This window comes from Bactrocera oleae, chromosome 3 (assembly GCF_042242935.1).
Source record: "Bactrocera oleae isolate idBacOlea1 chromosome 3, idBacOlea1, whole genome shotgun sequence".
Lineage (NCBI taxonomy): Eukaryota > Metazoa > Arthropoda > Insecta > Diptera > Tephritidae > Bactrocera > Bactrocera oleae.
In genome coordinates this window covers 11,765,389-11,786,511 of record NC_091537.1, presented here as the reverse complement: position 1 = coordinate 11,786,511, position 21,123 = coordinate 11,765,389, and the positions used below count along the sequence as shown (strand labels likewise).

The 21,123-nt window shown below is 32.7% G+C and overlaps 2 protein-coding genes across 6 annotated transcripts in view; both read left to right on the top strand.

Moving 5' to 3' along the window:
• The first annotated feature begins 10 nt into the window (after positions 1 to 10).
• On the top strand, positions 11 to 14,197 carry LOC118681528 (uncharacterized). Its single transcript, XM_036366477.2, has 2 exons — positions 11 to 496; positions 14,109 to 14,197. Exon 1 carries the CDS (start codon positions 112 to 114, stop codon positions 238 to 240), a length of 129 nt encoding a protein of 42 aa, XP_036222370.1. The 5' UTR covers positions 11 to 111; the 3' UTR covers positions 241 to 496; positions 14,109 to 14,197.
• A 290-nt stretch (positions 14,198 to 14,487) lies between these two features.
• Positions 14,488 to 21,123, top strand: part of Nhe2 (Na[+]/H[+] hydrogen exchanger 2) — a 44,568-nt gene continuing 37,932 nt past the window's right edge. For all 5 annotated transcript variants that reach the window (XM_014231470.3, XM_036366462.2, XM_070107500.1 and 2 more), the window contains exon 1: positions 14,488 to 15,690. In XM_014231470.3, the coding sequence (XP_014086945.2) occupies positions 14,488 to 15,690 (1,203 nt within the window). The remainder of the gene's footprint in view (positions 15,691 to 21,123) is intronic.

The window sequence follows — 21,123 nt, the reverse complement described above, 5'->3', positions numbered from 1 at the left end:
AAATGTCAGAATTCGTGGTTGCTGCTGTGTACTGTGCCTAGACCGAGGTGGTCCAAGAAAATTTTCAGCCAGTACATAAAAATTCAGTCATCGTTCGAGTCGTCTAAAGAAATGGCAGCCAATCAATTCTACGAAAACAGATTTACAAATTTTCATAAAAATCATATAAAACTATTTGCTGTTTATATGAAAACAGCAAATCTAATGCAGAATTCAAACGTGCTCAAGCGATCTCTTTAAACGTGTACAAATCGTTACAAATTAAGCAAATCAAATGCTGTTGTAGATTAATTCATATACGTGTATATGTATGTATGTATAATTTCGGAGCGGCTTAGTAGATGAAAAGCATTGAATTTTCATGGAAATTCTTGTCTATGAGACTTTTTAAGTTACAAGGAAGTGCAGAGCAGCAGTTTGTATATATAAATATATAGAAAATGCAGTTTAATTTGCTGGAACCAGAAGTAATCGGAAATGTAACTGTAACAAAAAAGTACGTAACGCAAATATATCCTAAAAGTATACTTCTACTTCAGCGTATTCGCATATTTTATTGTTAGTACATATAAGTATGCTATTGCTCAGCAGCAGGATAACCAAATGTGTGTGCGAGGCGTGTATGAGTGATTGTACAATATTTGCGGTAGACGTTGAACAAAATTGTTACATAATTTTCGATAGCAAAGCTATATTACTACCCATTTGCGATAATGCGTACGTCTGTATTAAAGCGTGCTTGCAGAGTTACAAACTACACACGAGTAAAGAGTGCGATGAAGCTGCAGAGATTTGTTTGACGTAAACTAAATTTCATATTTAAATGCTTCAGCTGTGCCTTTAGGGAATCCATCAAATCATATACACCCACATTTTTATGCACAAAGCCTGAAGTACGCACATATAAACGTGCAAAAGTATAACAAGTGAAAAGGTCCATAGAATTTTGTGGATACGGCAAGTAACCAAACACTTTTTTTGTAGTTGGCACAGCAGCAGTCATTCTTAAGCATGTGTATGCCGTTACTTTGCAGTTACATATAAGTATATCTGTCAATTGTAAACACCGTATGCGCAGGACTCTTTACCTGTCATTTTACATAGCAGTTGTATTACTTTACTTGGCTTCAGTGTGCAGTTTTAGTTGAGAGCTTTTTGTGCAGCTGTCAAATTTGAAAAATCAGATGTTTTGTCTGCAAATGTACCGAGCCGGGCAATGCGTTTTGTTGGAGAGCAAAATTTTGTTAAGTGCGGGTTTGGCGTGAGTGCACGTTGTTATTTCTCTCACATAGAAGCTGTTTGCTCATAAACTGCAGGTACAAAAACAATACTTGCATCATTATCGCCATTACTTCTGTGGCTGTTACACATCCTAGCCTAACAAAAATATTGTTAAGTAGAGAGTCTTTCGCATATTAAGTTATGTATGTATGTATGTTTGCATACAAAATTTGCATTTGCAAAAAATTTTTCGTAGGTTATTTAGTATTAAAATAAACGTCGAGCCGTAATTGTCATTTTTGCAAAGAAATATTGAGTAGTAATTTTAATGCATAATTACGGCTGTGGTCCGGTAAATATGGCTTGCAAAGAAATAATCTGAAAACAACCACGAACACTAAAAATAATATTTTTTTCAGTTGTGCTGTCGAGGCTATGGTTTTAACAGAAGCGTTACTACACTGTTGTATTTTCCGTGAAATACTCCCTTCCATCCCAGTTTGGATTCTCATCAAATATTCTAATAAAATAAAAAAATAATCTTCATTATGCAACTATTGCACTATTCTGCTGTAGGTGTGAAAGATTGGTAATGTAGTACATACATATGTATGTACATGTGTAGTGTTTTCGATATGAGAGCGGTCATGTACGTATGGCGCATGGATGTGCAACCGGTTGGCAGACTGTGCAAAAATTCAAGTACAAGGATATTCTCTTTCAAGGTTTCATTCGCCTTCAACAGTCAACACACGATGGCTATTGGCCATTTGCGTTTACACCAAATTGAAGGATTTGACGACGCTTAGCGTCGAAGTGTTGCGTTATGCAACTGCTTACGTATTTTATGCACAGAAGCGACCTTTTCCACTTGCCTGCATAATCAATGGAAAAGCAATTTTCATATACATACACACCTACATAAAAACAGAGGTATGGCTGAATGCCGGTAATTGAATACTGAACCGCCCCTTTTGAAAACTATTCACACACATACAGCATTTAAAAATTTCATTATAACAACAACTGCCAAATATTTTCTATTGGCAAAATAAATAAATCAATATTGAAAACTGTATTTTGAGCAATGAACAAGTTGCTAGCAACTGCCAAAGACATAAATTAACAATTTTTTAGGCACCGAACAATTTAACTATTTAAAGGTTCTTTGCATATTTACAGGTTTTGTTTGTATTTCTGGTAAAGAGCTTGAGTGTTTCCTGTTAAAATTCGAAATTTTTACGCCAAAAGTATCTTGGTCACTCGTTTTCCGGCAAACATACCTAATCCATCGAAATCCTCTGCGGCTTTAATTCAATTCAGTTTTAATATTAAATTAAATTCTAATTAAAATAAGATTAAATATCTAAATTATAATGCAAATAAAGTGCTGCTTGCTTCAAAAATATCTACTAAAGATCAAGGCGAAGCGAGCGTGGTGAATTTCCAATGACCATGTTGCCACTTCGCATGCATATCTCATATATGTGATATATTCATTTATTTTGTACAATAGTTTATTATAAAATTCTTATACATTTTCTTTAATATTTTTTTAAACATATTTTTTTTTAATTACTTTATAAATCTTTAAATTCAAACTATTTATTAAGCTGGGGGAATGTTAGAAAATCGAAAAGTGGCAGTACAACATTGTTCACAAACACAACGATGCATTTCAAAAAGGGAAAATTCAAGCTACAATTGTACACAATAGCACTGTCACTTGGCAGTTTGTTTTTTTCTGCTTGCTAGTAAACGCGCAAAGCAAAGCAGAATCGGAATTTTGTTGAGTTGACGTTTTTGGTGCATTCTCGGTTTATTATAGGATTCATTTTGCTTGTTCCAGTGAAGCGGTCGCGTTGTTGTTTCGTGTATATTTAGTGGCAATTTTTGTAATATAAGAAAGTGCTTAATTTAAGACTATGTGCGGGTACCTGTATGTATGTGCATACATATAATAAACCGTGTGCAAATCGTTTCCAAAATAAATAGAAAATAAAAACATACATTCGGTTATACAAAATATGTAAAAGTATATAAAAGTGCGGTGCGGTGAAAAGCAGATGGTATTTTGTTAGTGTTTGTCTGCTCGCCGAGTGCAGTACATACAAAGTACGCGCGCATTTGTGCGCTTCGCTGGCAATGTGATTACATGCATTTCTCCTCACATACTAAATTGTTAAAGTGAAATGCTTTTGAAAAGTAAACAAATGCTTAGAATTATAAAAATGTAAATGAATGAATGAATTGCTGTACTTTTATCAGAGTTAACAGTAAATTCCAAGAAGTAGTCTGAAAAGGTAATTGTTTTAGTTTTAAATAAGAACGGAAAGGGAAGCCACGGAACAGCTGTATCGAATTTAAGCGGTGATTGGTAGTAATTTATGGTAGGCAGTGCAGTTATGTTGTTATACCTATCAGCTGTTTCAATAAAATGCCTGTATGAACTTAAGTAGAGAGAGAAAATTAATGTAATAATTTGTTATCAGAAATTCATAAAATAAACATGCTTATAAGCAGCATAAATAAATACGAATCAAGTCAACTTGAAATAATTCAATGATGTGAAAGATTTTAAATGTGCTAGTTCCATACAGTGGCTGTATGCTGCTGACTTTGTAGCTCGCTTATTTCGTTTGTTCTATGTGCAGCGTACCTAACTCCTGTTGAACAGATATCCTCGTTTGTTGTCTACTTTTACATACTTGTGTAGATAGGCACAAGTTATGCATATTGTGTGGTGATTTGAGCATGGAGATGCACATACAGACACATGTACATAAAACATTGAATATTCTATTCACTAATATGGAATATTTTATGATACGAAATTATGTAAATCTTAGCAGACAGTTTAAAAACAAGATTCGGCAGAAGTTAAAAACATTTCAAAATCCATTATCATTACATATCGCTACGCTTTTTTCTTCGAATTTCTATAATTAAATGCATACTACATACCAATATGTATATGTATATATGTGTTCATAACCTCAAATTTATATATTGCTATATACAAAATTTTTCTTATACATCCGCATTTATAAATATCTATTCTATGTATTGAAAATTACTATTCAAATAATTTTATCATTATTTCTTGATAAAAGACGTTTTCGAGTTAATATAGTTTCACTGAATGACATCGTTGGGCGTATATATGAATAGAAAATTATGTAAATATTTACGCAAATATATACATGTATATGTACATGTAAAAAGTTGATAAAGAACCAACAAGTTATTTTTAATAGTCATTGTAAAAGATTATTGTACAAATCTTAATGGCTATATGCATATATATATATACATATATACATTTATGTATGAATATATGAGATTCTTATTGCACTGACTCATTTTAAATAATTTTATGCAACAGAAAAGTTTGAAGTGCATTCACTCGTACAAATTTATACTGGGAATATGTGCATAAAGTGTCTATTAAATTCTTATGATTAATAATACTATTTAAACAGCTGATATCAAAAGTACGTACATATGTACATATGGTTATGGCTATTTACTATTTTTCAATGGCTTACTGATTCTGTAAAGTAGAACAAATTGCAAAGTACTTCCGTGTAATATTTTGGAAAAAGCTAATGAATTTCAAATTTATATAATATAATAGGTGCGTAAAATAACCCGAAAAATGTATTGCGTTGCGCTATTGTTATCACCTCTTTAGTAATTATACAGTGTGATTGTAGTTCAGAGATATACATATGTACATATGTCAAGGTAGAGTTATGTATGACAGTATTTTAGAACATAATGTAATGTTCGAATCGCCAGCTACCAAACTCTTTATCAATATAAATATGAGCCAAGCCCAAGTTAATATAATATCAAGGTGTACCAGTCTAACGGTGTTTAGGAAATTTACTGCGTTGCATAACTGTTATTACATACTGGTGAATTCGATATACTTTCATTAAGTTTGATTGATGAGGCATTAATAATTTGATGTATTTTACAGGATTGTATTTTATATATACCCTTTCAAATATTTAAATATATGTATATTAATGTGTTATATTATCTAAGAACTATGTACGTATATTATAATAATATAATAGTATGCATAGAGTAACAGTCAATGATAAATAGAAAAACATTTTTCTTTACCACTTCAATTCGTATGCTCACTCTTGATTAGCCCCTAATTTAACTAGTAGTACGATTATTTTTATACACTGAACAGGGTATATTATATATATTATATATAGTATATATATTAGGGGCCCAACTAAGTACCAGTTTTTGTCAATAGATGGCTCCAGCAGTTAGTGGTGATCGATTTTGATGTATCTAAAACGTGATAAAGTTTACCTAGACATTCGAAAAAGCGTTTCGACATGAGTGGCTTTGTTTATGTGTCAAATACTTTTGGTAGTGCGAACATGTTCGATTTATTGCCAAATAATCGTAATTTGCAAAAAAGTTATGATTTTCTTCTTTCGGTCAAAGAAATCGGCGGCTGAAGCAAAACCTTCGAAGACGGTGAATTGGAGCCGTTGCACGACGAGGTTCCGTGTTAAACGTATGAAGAGCTTGTTTCAGCATTGGGAGTCACCCGCCAACCCATTTCAAAACGACTATATGCGCTCGGAAAATAAGTGATTCTGTTGCATATTAACGCTCGGCCACGTGACCAAATCCGTTAAAACCTACTGAAAACGCTTAAATGAAAAGTCCTACACCACCCCAAATATTCCCCAGATATTGCACCCTCGGTTTATTATTTTTTTTCCGTTTGATGGCCCATGGTCTGGCTCAGAAGTAGTTCTACTCATAAGACGACATCGAAAAATGGCTTGATTCGTGAATAACATCACAAGATGAACAGTTTTACCATAATGGTATTCGAGCTTTACCAGAAAAGTGGGGAAAATTTGTTACTAGCGATGGGCAATAAAATTGCATTTTCATAAAAAAAAACACAGAACTTAGTAGCGCACCTAATATAAATGATCGGTGTGACGCGTCGATTTAGCCTTGTCTGTCTGTTCATATATATGCGAACTAGATCCTCATCGGGTCAATATAGCCATACAAACTGAACGCTCGGAATCAAGTGCTTGTAAGGAAAACTTTTTCATTCACGGAGATATCTTCATGAAATTCGGCATGAATTACTGTACAAGCTGTCAGCATACATATAACACCCATACAAATTAAACCATTTACAATCAAGATAAAGATATTTTTATACCCTTTTATGCCATAAGAATTGCACCTGTGAAGGGTATTATAGCAGCGGTGCAGCCGAAGTAATTTTTTTTGTTTTAATTTAAAAACTCAAATGAAGTTTGTATATACTTAAAATAAAACATATGTACGATATATTAGGGTGGGTAAAAAAAATATGAATGTTTTTTTCGCTTGCTACTCTGAAAAATTAGTTGATATACACCTCTAAAAAATGCTCTCTAAGTATGAGCACTTAATTGTAACCAGAAGGCTCTCCGCTCAACGAGTTTTTATCGTTTTCATTATTATCAGATAGAAAAATTCATATCTATCTTTCAACTGCTTTTACATAATAACTCATCTTATATAGATATTGTAGGAAATTGAATGCTGCTCTACAAAAATTGTCACCATTTCCTTCGATAGCCATTGGTTTTTGACGATGATTATCTCGTTAACGCCTAACCTAAAAGAAAAGTTATGCAGTCCATTTATAGCAACTAAAACATTTGTTCTTATTTTGTTACTTACCCTTCTATATTTGCCATATATGTATGTATATTTAAATGAATAAGATTATATATTGACTTACTTTCTATCTAAAGTACATAAAGTAAGTAACACATACATACACATTGAATTAGTTGTCAAGTACGGCAAACTTAATAAAATAAATTATTTCGTTTCAGTTTAGTAACATTATTTTACTTTTCACATTATGTGTTGAGTATATACATATATACTACATATATGGCTCTGCACTCATACATGTCCATGCAAATCTGTATAAATATTTTATTTATTTTTTTCCCCATTATCACTTGGGTTTTTGCTTATTTCAAGGCCAAATGGTACTTATAGTTTTATTGTTATTATTTTGAGTTGGAAATAAGTAAAAAAAAGTAATAGCTTGTAAATATTTATTTCCAAATTGATATAACTTGTAAAAAATGCTAATACTTGTGAGTTATAAGTTGATACAAATTTGTGTACGCGTAAACTCACAAAACTTCACCAAGAACTCATTACCAGCTTGTAGAAGTATTTTTAAACAATTTTTTTTTTATGAATCATAAAACCGATATTAACTAATAAATATTTCTATATTCAAAAATATTACAATTTTCTCCAAACGAAATTGTCCGCGTGCCGTATCCAATGGCATTTTGCCAATACATTTGTTTGTATTAATGCTAGCTGATAAATGAGATAAATAAAAGTGCAATCTTTTAGATTTTATTTTCAATAAACTGCTGAGCATTGTTTATTTTTCTAGCCCATTTCAAAATCAATAAAAATACTGCAATTATACAGACATATATGTATTGGAAAGCCAAACTCAAATAGCACATACAGAGTATTTGTAACTGTTGCCAAGTTCAATGTCGTAAATACATTTGGCAGAAATGCATATACAGTTTTCAAGAACCGTCAAAGTGTAATGACTGCAATCATATAGAAATATTCCTTAGTGGCTGGTGAACTTGCGTAATGCTTTGCCATTTACGTCAACATACGTATGTATGTATGTACATATATGTATAGACATACTGGTATATATAATATGTACATATATTTGTACATAATTATATAAGTTGGAAAGATATTTTTAATACAAAAGTCAATTGCATATATGTATGTATGTATGTACAAGCAAGTCAAAGTTTTGAATAATTTCTTGAAAAATGTGTGTTTCCAAGCTGGTTATGCAATGTATATGATTTTTGCTGTGCTCTGGACTTCAGAAATATACAAAAATTTAGTAGCTTGTTATTTATTTCTGCTATTTTTCAGATTTTCGGATTAAATTCGTTTTAAGTTATAATGAAGTTTCATTAGCTTTATATAATCCAGATTTTATGTGCTTTTTTAAGATTACTCGAATGTTTCAGTTGTTAATCTATGTAAATATCGAATATCTGTTAAATTTTTATATTTTGAACCACATATTTATTAAAAATCATTTATTCAGCATATCAAGATTGGCTAAGCTAATCAAGATCATTTTACAATATATTTTTGTATTGTCATCTCCAAGTACCGGTTTGAATCTCTAAACAGTTTCCTTTTATAAACAATGTCCTATAGGTATATTCCCTACTTTTATCGGATATAATCGAAAAGCGCACCACAAATATGAGGTCAAGCTTAGTCAAGCAGCTAGTCAAGTTTCACGATACACATATGTGTTGATGTGAGTAAAAATACTTCTGAAAGAACAAAGAACCGCCGTTGGAGCAAAACCTTGGTAATACACGTCGTATACGTTATTAAAACCCTACACTTGCCTGCCACAGCATATGCAATGTTATCGTACACACACGTGTGCACACATGTTGTTGACAATGCCGTCAATTAAAATCAAATAGCCAAGCACTGATTGTAAATGTGCGCTCATAGCCAAACAAACTGGTTATGTTATGAGTAAAGCAAGTCTCAATCACTGTTAAGCAAGTGCATCAATGAAAAAAATATAAAAAAATTTTATCGAAAAAAGAAAACTAAAAAAAAAAATAAATAAAACACAATTCTTTAAACATAATCGCTTTACTACTGTTGAATTTTTGTAAGCAGCTAAGAGCTTCGGCAAAAATTGTATAGAAAAATACTCATTTTTGATAATTATATAGTGGCGTGTTGTTTTCTTAAGTTTTGTGTATTTCCATACCTAAATAAAACTTCGTAAAAAAACGATATATTCTTCTACATAGTTCAAAGAGCACTTATGTGCTATAGACACACATACATACAGACAAACATACATACATAGTTTGCACACTTTTACTAGTGGATACATTCGTATTTACATCAGCAGGCACATATTTGCTTGAAAAATATATGGTACATAAATAAATTAGTTTGTTGGCAAATTACATGTTCTGCCTATTTATAAACCACATGAACCGCATGAATTCGCCGTTCGTTGATTTGTTTACCGAAAATATGTAGAAAATGAAGATAAACGCCTCCAGTTTATCGCAAATTATCCGCCCGGCTGCCAGTTTGCTTTACATATAATATTTTAAATTTTAATGTGCTTTTCGTTTTATTTCAAAACATTTCGCTACAATTGCACACTACAAAATACTTCGCATTAATTTATTTTGTCCGACTAATTGAAGCTTATGCTATAAATAAAAGCTTGAGAAATGTATGGTTGATATAAACGTTAGGAAATAAATAAGTGAATAAGTCTCCCAATACTGTTAAAATCAAGGCGTTCTAAACGTCTTCATATGTACATATGTAGGTATATAAAAGACCGCAGCCGAAAGCGTACAATCTCTCTTTATTTTATTTACGGCGGAAGCCGCTTGACAGAAAGTCGTCATTAAAAATAGTGACACCTAGAATCCTATAAACGGCGCGAATTAGAAATTGTAGATAAAGCTCGACCAAGTAACTACCTATATTAATATTATTTGTTAGCAAATACAAATATTATATTATTTAAAGCTTCTTTTATATTCGTGGTATTACCGATTCTACGAACATTTATCAAATACTGATAAGATAGCTATGACTTGGGGAAAATCTAATATTAATTTACAGCTAGTTAATTTTCACAATATTCTTGATGCTTATGTGGTATTGCGTTTTATTTATAGCACTAGAAGAAAAAAAGGTTAACTTCGACTGCGATGAAGCTATAATACACTCACTCACAAGTGCATTACTATATGTGAAAACGTAACTGTCCAATAGGAAAACCTTTTGCTAGTTCTTTCAGACACAACCTTCAATTCGAACTAAGATTACTTAATAAGCAAAAATTATGTTTTATGAAGATCTTTATCGTGTTTGTGACCGATTAGTTTATACAAGCACTTGTATAGCAGCTATATGCTCTAGTGGTCCAATATACATATGTAGCTGGTTCCGATAAATGAGTAGAGACCGAAGGACATGACTAAATCGAGTGAGCTCGTTACGCTGATCATTTATATATATTTCTTATAGAGTCTCCGACGTTTCATTCTGTATGTTACAAACTTCATGGCAAACTTAATAAATATACGCTGTTTAGGGCGTAAAATTTTAACACTATGCAGTCACTCGTATCTAAACTAATTAAATCGTCGGTCAGTAATAAAATATGAATTAATTAGTTTCAGCTAATTTATAAGAAAACCATTATACGATTTCCGTCACACATATATGTATGTACATATGTACAGGCTACTATACTTGAATGTTTATGTAGCTGTCTTCGATTCGTCATTTCTCTGCTCGCTTCTGCTCTCTTGTCAAAAAATGTACATGTAAAAGCAATAATAAAGTTATGGGGTTGCTTCGTGCAAGAGAGTATACGGATATCTTATAAAAGTTTTATAACTGCTGTCTTCAGTGCTACGAAGTTTTGTTTCGCATATTTTAAATCAGTTTTACTACAGAGAATGGTTCAAATGATAAATGAAAATACAAATTTCTTTATTTTCTTGTATTTTTAAAACTTAAATTTAAAATCAATTATTGTACAATAATTTATAAAAACTAAAAAAAATACGTTTTTCAATGTACAAAAAAAAAAGAATTTCTCCACTAAGAAACATAACACTATTGCGCATGCATCAGAGGACATGTTGGCGCATTGTTGCACCACAAGTTACAGTTTATTCGATTCGCTGGAGAGGAACACTTGGCCAATCGAAGACAGCCTGTAGTATGTACATAAGTATCTCTATTTATTGAAGGCGCTTAAAAAACCTATTTTAAATAACTTTTTCATAGAATAAACTAATGGCATATATACATTATGTACATATATATTTCTGAATGAAAACTCATAACATAATTTAACATTATTTACTTTGTATCAATATCGCTGTCAATGACAACTGTACTGTTAAAATAATAAAGTAATTAATAGCTACTAATTAAAAACACTAGCTGGTTTGTTGACTTTTAAATGAAGCTCCACTATCGCATAAAATTAATCATCGAGTATTTACAGCGCACATTAGTCTTGTTTACACATACATATGTACATACATATGTAAGCAGTAGAGTCTACATCGTAACCCAAAATTCGTATCAACCGTATGCACGTGTTTACATTTAACCGGATTTTACCAGAGTTTTAGTTCAAATAATCGAATATGTGCAAATAATACTATTTTATGTGCAAATTTGCACTACCAGTTTAAGTTGAGCTAATAAATTGTGCAAAAGACTGGAAAATAAACAGTAAAAAATGTTAACATGTTAGCATAGCCGTTGGCTCAATACAATAAATGAGATTGTTTAAAAATAAGTCTGCTTAAACATTTTTTGCATATGGAAATTGCCAAGTATTTAGCACTTTGAAATGTGATAATGGAAGACAGTGACGTCTTATGATAGAAAGTTGCCATCTGTAAAATTTTTAAATACCTACTTCTTATGTCAAGTAAGGTTATGCTGGCTGGCTGTCACATCATACATAGACCTATTGGTTCCTTGTAATGCCAGTTAAAGGTTCAGTTTAATTCGAGCTTAAGTATTTGTCATACATGACGTAAACGCTTTTTATGAAGTTTAAGAGAGACTTGATATGATTTTAATATTTCATCTAGTTCTTTGAGCTGCGAAGCTCCTAGATATCTAAGTAGTAGAGGAGGTGTTATAGCGTCTAATACATGCCTACTTTACTGCATTTCCTGCATGTGTCATCGTTACTACTACGCATCCGGTTTGCATGTGATACCAGTAAGTTGTGACCTGTCACTAGACCAACAACAGTCCTGAAGTCTTTTCGAGAAGGTTCGGCTGAAATCTAGCTGCGCGCAGTAGATTCTGGCACACACTCCATCAGTCATTTTTAATCCGTTCGTGTAGCTGTAACAAGTTCCGCTGACATGTCGCACGCTCTTGCGCCATCCACCCTCTTTTAATGTATCTTGGAATTTTCTCTCCTAAATAAAGCGTGAGGGTTAGTGATTTATTTTTTCCACAAATCCGCTGCTTATCGAGCTATACCCAAATATTCTTGTGGAAAATTCACCTAAGGCCGCCAATCTCGCTGCTTATTTCGCTGCAAAGCTTTCCACTGCAATTTCGATTGGTGGTAGGTTGTAGAAGTAATTCTTGACGCTCCTGTTCTGTAGAGAATATCAAGCCGCTGAAAAAAAAACTCTGAAAATATAGCAAATGTAAGAAAAAATATTGCACGAGAATTAATTTATGAAATTGTCAATTGATATTCGTGAACAAATGCCTACCCTGTACCGTTAATTATACCGCACATTCTTTTATATTACTGCCACAGCACTATTTTACTTTACCCAGTAACATCTTCGATAGGCATAATTGAGTGCTAATGGATTATTTTCTGTCTGCAAAAATATCTCTATAGTGAGAATTAAAAAATGAATGCATAATAAATTATCCATGTCTATTTATTTTCAATATTAGGATCTTATTGTACCCTTATACGTATAGCATACAAGAAGAAATTTGCAACCGAAAAAGTTCAATTCGACGTAAAAAGAGGTTGGACTTGTTGATTTCATACACTTTTCACATATATCAATATTATCACGTAGAATAAGCAAATAAACCGATATTCTCTCCCCTGCACAGATTAATTGCTTTTGATTTACTTATTCATTGTTAAGTATTCGTTAGTGATTTTGGCATTTGATCTCACTTAAAAATCAATTAACCCATTGTATTTATATCACATCTGTTAATTGTTGAAATGGTGTGAAAATTCGCTCGGCGTTAAGGATTTTTGTGTAAAAGACGTTAAATACCAGTTGTCGAGAGTGATTTTAACCAGTTTAAATCGGTTATTGCCACAGGTCAGTTGATAATTTTGCATTGTTTATTGCTGATTTTGTTGTTCAATGGTTTTCAAGTTTTTGTGGTTGTTGATTAATAATTCAATTGAGTTGACGGGCCTTTATACTAAATTGATTAAGAGGCGATAACAAAGTGTACATTTTGTGAACTTTTTCATTATTTCATATTTATTTGAAATCTGCCGGTCGACGTGTTAATTGCATTAGTGTTTGTGTAGTGTGCATTTTTGTAAAATGTCAAGTGATGTATGTGATATGGTTGAAAGCAATCTGTTTACAAAGTAATCAAAAGGCAATCGCGATTAATTACTATTGAATACTTTTTTACTATTATTTAGTTGGTAATTAAAGACGAATTACACACAAGTCGTGGTTGTTGGAATTAGAACTTTCTTAGATATCGATACAAGTTCGGGAGCGAATTACCAACCAAATAACAAGCAAAATTCTAAGGTTTTTGTGTATTTTTCTGTACAACATTAGACGATCGTTATAGGTCTAGATCTGACTAGACATTTCTTTTTAGTAAAAAATGTAATTTTGAAGTGCACACCCAGTGTGAAATTAAAACAAATTGATATTTTTTCCATGGCAAGAATTTAATCTCCGAGGAAATTGTTCAGATCGAGTTGATCTGGCATAAAGCTGCCATACAAACTGGCTGATCAAAGTTCTCATAAAGAATCTTTTGTATTTGTGAAGGGTATTATAGCTACTGTGCAACCGGAGTTAACGTTTTTTCTTGTGTTTTTTTGTTTTTGTTAATTGCCAAAAATTTTTTAGGCGGTCCCACTAGGTGTGCCGAGTTAAAAAAAAGTTATAAAAATAAGATATAATAGGATCGCCTTTTTATTTTTCGATACCTATATATTAACCTCTCTTCAAATAAATTTTTTTTCATTACAGTTTCGAAACGTGGACTAATGAAGATATCCTGTAGAAAAGATCAACAATTTTGAAAAATCTGTAAATCCAAAAAAGTCACAATAAAATAGCCAAATCGTCAAGATTCACAAATTAATAAAGCAAAAGATGTGGATATAAACTACAACATTTAAAATATTTACAATTTCTTCGACAAATTTCATCTCACCAGATTTTTCTCTACAACAACGTTCTAATTGCTATAATGCTAATTAATGCAACTTCCAATTAAGAAGAAGCTGCTCGTTTTAGTAATACCGATGTAACAAACAAATTTATCCCTAATAATATATGCACTACAGCGAAAAATTCGACAAGATCCAATCGCCTGCACAATACCAGTGTCAGCAAACTGTACCGAATGGCGAATAAAATAAAAGAGACTGCTACTGTAGGGTGTCATGTGAGTGATAGCGTCGGCGCGTTAGCACAAAGATTGAGTGCAACGCAAAGTACTTGCTGGTGTCATCTACGAAAAGATCAAGTAAAGTGCGTTAATTGTCAAAGAGCTGCAGCTGCCGCCGCGACTTCGACAACAATGGCAACAATGACGACGATGACCACCAAAATCGCGGCTAATAGCAACGAAAGCGCTATTGCTGAAAGTGATATTGAAGATGATGACTGTTCTGATTCTAATTGTGATTCCGATTCCGATTCGGCCGAGATAGACAATGATATGATTAATGAGGGCGATGCCAGATCGTGCATCGATTGTACAGTTGCGGAGAATGCATTTGTCGATAACGAAGTGACAACGGTTTTGAATGGTGCTAAATTTAGTAAAATAATGAATATATTTCAAAGTAATATTAATAATGCTGCTAGTGATTCTAATAAATGCAAAAAAACATTTGCAAATGCTTATGTTAATAAGAATTATGGGAAAACCGTTTATAATAAGTATAAACGTAATAATAATAGTGATAACATAGTGTTTAGTGAACGTAGTCCAAAACTCGCAACTATAAATATAAGTCAAAATAGTAGTAGTAGTAGTAACAGTAATTTAATTGAATGTAGTAATGAAGTAACCAAAACTAATGTGAATGGTACAAAAACAAAATCGACGTCAACTGATGAAGCGATACGTAGTAATGAGTTTTGCGCACAAAGTAACACATTTGCTGCAGCGCGTGCGCAACTGCTTACCTTCTGGCTGGCATTTGTTGCTTTTTGTGATGCGATTACCATTAAACATGACGATCCGCGCCTCAAAAATGCGCGCCAACGTCAAGAACAGGAGAAATCAAGTGAGGAGCAACAAAAGAAATCAACAGAGTCGCAAACGGTGCATGGCAACGAGCATGATACTTCCAAAGCAAAGCCCTCACGACATTTGAAGTTGCTGACCAATCGCAAGCTAATATTTCTGTTCATTGTCTGTGTGTTTTTCTCCTGTTTGAATCGCATTGAAGGCCGTCCAAACAGTTTGACAGAACAAAATGTGATTACCGATGGATCGCCCGTCACTTTGCCAACCGCAGCGGCTGTTGTCGCTGCTACAACCTCAAAAGCTGCAAGGCTGCAGGAGGAAAGCGGTGCAACAACTGCACATTTGTCGGTAAGTGTTGATGTTTGACTACTCGTATTTATATTAGATCTAGTCTTATATTCATATTTCATCTGCGCATATATATGTTTTTAGAGCTTACCATTTCATGAATTTTAGCATTTAAAGATTAGACAGTTTATGTGTTGCAAAGCAGCTGCAACTATGTGTCACATCATACAAGTATGTATGCATATTGTTTCGTAATGATAGAGTAACTTTTTTATAACCATATTCAAATGGCATTTCCTTTCATTGCTCTTATATTGCAACCTTGAACTTGAAAGTGTTGATTATGAACGGACGGGCAGCTAGTAAACAGAGCAACTATTATCTAGTTACACATATTTACTCATACAAGTATATAGATATATATGTTTTTGTCCGTCAGGCAAATGCAACTCAAACACACTTGAGTGACTTCACTAGAAACTATTCTGTGTGCAAATAAACATCGAAATATGTATGTGTGTTTATAGGGATGGTGGTATATAAACTGCAGATGCAATGAAGCATCAAGCGACAAGATATTTGCACATCTTTAATATATATTTGCATAGATGTATATATATATGCAGATATGCACAAACCTTTCGTGTGGAAGTATGAGTAATATTGTCATTAGCACTTTTAGATTTGATTGCCATTTATAGTCAGAACCATGTATTATACTACATATATGTTTGGTTCTCTTCCCCTGTGATTTGCTGATGATGAATATTCATATATACTTTTGTACATGTGTGATGTGACAGAATTTCTCAGCTACTATTTAACTATTTGCTTAATTTGTATTATTAATAAATTTTGTTAATGTTGTATTTTTTAAGCGGAGATCGTGTTTCGGACAAAAACAATTTACTAAACATTCTAAAATTTACTGTGTCCAAAATTTAGGTTAATATTAATTTTTACTGATTTAACAATTATAGAGTAAATAAACTTCACATATAATCAAAAGAATATACACATATCATTAAGAAATTTCTAGTGATTTTACTTATTACATAATTAATATAAAAAAAACTTTAACCCCGGTTGCATCGAAGCTATAGGACCCTTCACAAAATACAATTGTTTCATAAAACAAGTAAGGAAGCGCTAAGTTCGGGTGTAACCGAACATTTCATAACATAAAGTTGGGGAAATACCTTCAAGTATTGGCAATATTAACCCTTTGCACTCGAGGCCTTTTCCGCTTGCGTGAACCAGCAATTCGATAGGATTTCCGCCGTACTTTAACAAAAAAGCAAAAACATTTATAAACAAACAGCAAAGTACTTCAGAAAAGAATATCTTATCGCGCATCGTAAATAAAGAGATCAAGTTACAAAAGACCATAGTGCACAGCGCTGCTCGAGTTCACACTTAAAATCGGTCGCCGCTCGAGTGCCAAGGGTTAAAAACCCAATTTAATTTATAATGAGCGTCCAACCATTAATATAATTTTATAACTTTAAAGAAAACGTATTCACTCAATTTGATTAAAATATCACATATTTTGACCAACTTAAACGGTTTAAAGTTAGGTGGAAAGTCGGAAATCATTACATATATTGGGGGGCAGAGAAATTAAAGAGCTGATGGCATTAATTTTTGACATTGTGCTGGTATACTTGTGACTTATTTTCAAGCAATTTTTTTAATATATAAATATAAACATATACCTATATGGAGTCAAATCAGCCGGACGTTTCAAAATTCTAGCTAAGGCAAGTTTTCGCCCAATTTTATACATTTTAGGCACAAAGATACACTGTCACTAGAAAAATACGCTCTTTTAATTTCATTTAAATAACTGCTATAATGTCAACTGGTCAACTGAAAATCTTTATATTAGGTAAGAGAAGTATTGCTCCGATTCAATCCATTTTTGACATAAGAGTATATTATTATCAAAGAACATGTTTCCCAGAATTCCAGAAATATATCGTATCTCCGACATTTTTGACTTAAAGTCAGCCATTCGCACAGGGGTCGACATATTCGGTATTTGGGGCTACCCGAGATGGCATAGCTCAAAGCTACTATCTGTGCAAAGTTTTATCCGAATATATTTATTAGTGTTTGATTTGTGTACTGGAAAGTGAAAGAATCAGATGGAATTTAAAATTGGGTTGTATGGAAAGTGTGCGTGGTTGTAGTCCGATTTCGCCCATTTTCGCAGTGCAATATACGAATATTATAGCAATGCAACCTACTGAGTTTAGTTGAAATCGGTCGAGGTGGTGCCACGCCCGTCGTCCAATTTTGAAGGTGGCTTTTATAAAGCATTAATGTATTCGATTTCATCCATTTTCACGCAGCTTCTTAAACAATTTGTTTTAAGGGAATTTGGTTATTGTAGTTTATGTGGTTAAGGAGATATGGATATTAAACTTATTCGAGGGCGGGGCCACACCCACTTTTTTTAAATTTTTAGCCCACAGGTGCCCATTGCTACTGCGCTCCCTTGTGCTAAATTACAGTTTTATATCATTATTTAGTGCTCAGCTATGGCATTTTATAGGTTTTCAAAAATGGCGTTTTGTGGCGTGGTCCGATTATGCACACCTACGAACTCGTCCTTACTTTTTGACAAGGAACACGTGTACCAAGCTTCATTACGATATCTCAATTTTTACTCAAGTTACAGCTTGACGGACACAGACGGACGGACAGTCACGCGGATTTCAACTTATCTCGTCATCGTTATCATTTATATATATACTTGTATACATAACCTTATATATATCTCGATTGTTTTTATGTAAAAACAAACTGTTTTCCAATCTAGAAATTAGTTTTGATCGATCAGTTTGTAAGTCAGCTATATGCTATGTTATATCGATATAGGTTTTATAAACCACGTGACAGATTTAATATATCCTGTTCAGGTTATACAAATACAGTTCAAGTGAACAAGCGAGGTATTAAATGAGGTAACTTACGAATAAATAATACTTATTTATATTACAAAGTTCCTCATGAGTCGTCGTTCTTAGTAGCTTGTGGATTTCGTAACTTCCGCACAAAAAGAATTATCCAATTGAATAGAAAATGCCTGACATACTTAAATAGAGTTAAAGCATGCCCGCAAAATGCCAATCGATTTAAATTAAACCTGGAAAAATTCCGTTTTACATTGTCAATGCCTTTGTGGTTGCGGAAAGGTTGCAGTTATTTAAAAACATTTGTTTAAATATTTGCATTTGTACCGGTGACTTGTCCAGTAATTTATAGGGAAATTCTTTTGTGCGATTGATTATGGAATTTCGCTGACAATTGTCAGAAATTAGTAAAATTACAATTTATTTTTACATACTTACATATGTATGTATGAGTGTATAGACATAAATTGCACGAATATATTGCACAATTCAATTGCTGCAGTATTGCTGCATTAGGTATATACGATTATTTCAGGTTTATTTCAATCATACCTGTCTAACATTGACAAAGTAAGGAAGTGCCAAGTTCGGGCAAGATCAAATATAGATACTTTGGTATAATTTAGCATGAAAAACATATTAAAAATTAAAGTTTATCATTCATCGATAGCGCAACAAGGATTCTAACGATTTTCCAACATTTTGTAACTTTGTAGCAAAATTACTTTCAAATGAGTATTTTTATACACTGAACAGGGTATGTTTAATACGCCACGATATTTGTAACACCCAAAAGTAAACGTCGAATACCCTATTAAATAGGTATATACATAAATGATCAGCATGATGAGCTGAGTGGATTTAGCCATGTTCGTAGGTCTGTCTGTTTATACGCGAACTAGTCCCACAGTTTTTGAGATACCACTCCGAAATTTTGCACACGTCCTTTTCTTCCGAAGAAGCTGCTCATTTGTAGGAACCGATATTGGATAACTATATCATATAGCTGCCATACAAAATGGTTGATCAAAATTAATTTCTAGTATGGAAATCTTTTTTATTTGATGAGATACCTTCACGAAATTTGGTATAAATTAGTTTTTAGGACAACGGTAAAATCTCCGAAAAAATAGTTCAAGTTGTGCCGATTTAGCCATGTTCGTCCGTTCGTCTGTGTGTATATATGCGAACTAGTCCCTCAGTTTTTGTGATACCAAGTTGAAATTTTACATATGTACGTCCTTTTTTCCGTTTCCTCCGAAGAAGCTGCACATTTGTCGGAACCGCCGTTATCGAACCATTATAGCATATAGCTGCAATAAAAACTGACCCATCAAAAGCAAATACTTCTAAATAATCTTTTATATTTGTGAAGAGTTTTATAGCTTCGGTGCAACCGAAGTTACCGCGTTTTCTTGTTTTGATTTCATAAGATAGTGAAAGTTATTAAGGACCGTCTTTGACGAATACTGTGGATACAGAAGCTATCGAAGTCTATTTTATATTATTTTGCCAACGTTTCTATAAATTTGTGATAGGGAGCATCGCCTTAATAATTCCTTAATAAATTTTTTTATTTTTATTTTAACATTCGTATCAGGCTCTTATGAATCACCACTTACTAGTCATATGGCCGGAATGGGATTTACCATAAACAAAATTTTACAGTGTCTCTTGAAGTTTAGGTCTAACAAGTAAATAATTCTAGTTTAATTAGTTCTTGTGGCTCTTTCATAGAAACGATCTGCCTGATCCAAACGCGAATTGAACAATTCTTGCTTTGCTATGTGAAGTGTGTTAACATTCAACACAATTAATTTGTATATTTATATAATTATAAAAGCATTATATTTTGCAAACTATAATTATGCTTCAACTAACGACTAGACACGACACAATTATAAATAATGCAAGTACATTAATGACAATGTCTAATATTTATTATTGTTCTAGCATGTGCATAATGCCTTTCAATGCAATAATTGCACGCTAGTTTATCAAAAAGCCGTATTATTTGCGCCAACACACACAGCATTAATAGCCAAAGTAATATTTATTAAATATATTTTTTATGACGTTGCACAATGCAGTTCGAGTTGGTTATATTTGGTTTTTCAGCCAACTTCCAGTGTTAACTAGATTTTGGCGCAAATGAGGCCAATCGCTTGCAGCAGAATAAACTTGGCAAAGTGATATAGTGAGCTTGTATACATATGTGCATACCATATACATATATACATATATGCCTATCTGTATGTACGTCCACGTCTGGGTCGACATAAAAATCTTTTTTTTCTTTAATTTATATTCATTAAACTTCAAGATTTAACATTCGATCGCCAGTTCTGTGTCCAAATGTGCACAAAATTCGGTTTCGCTTACCTTTTCGCTTTTGCGATTTGTCCACTTCAGTTTTATACATAAATAGGTACGCAAGAGCTTTATAAATAAGCGAGTTTTAAAATAGTCTTAATGTTTCTTATGTGCAAAGTTGTATATGTCTTCAGTGATAACGTTTTTTTTTTTAATATATTTTTATTAATATTTTTCTACACTTGCAGGCTTTAGAATGTGT

Coding starts and splice junctions, on each gene's coding strand:
- LOC118681528 (XM_036366477.2), top strand. CDS start 112: ATGGCAGCCAATCAATTCTACGAAAACAGATTTACAAATTTTCATAAA.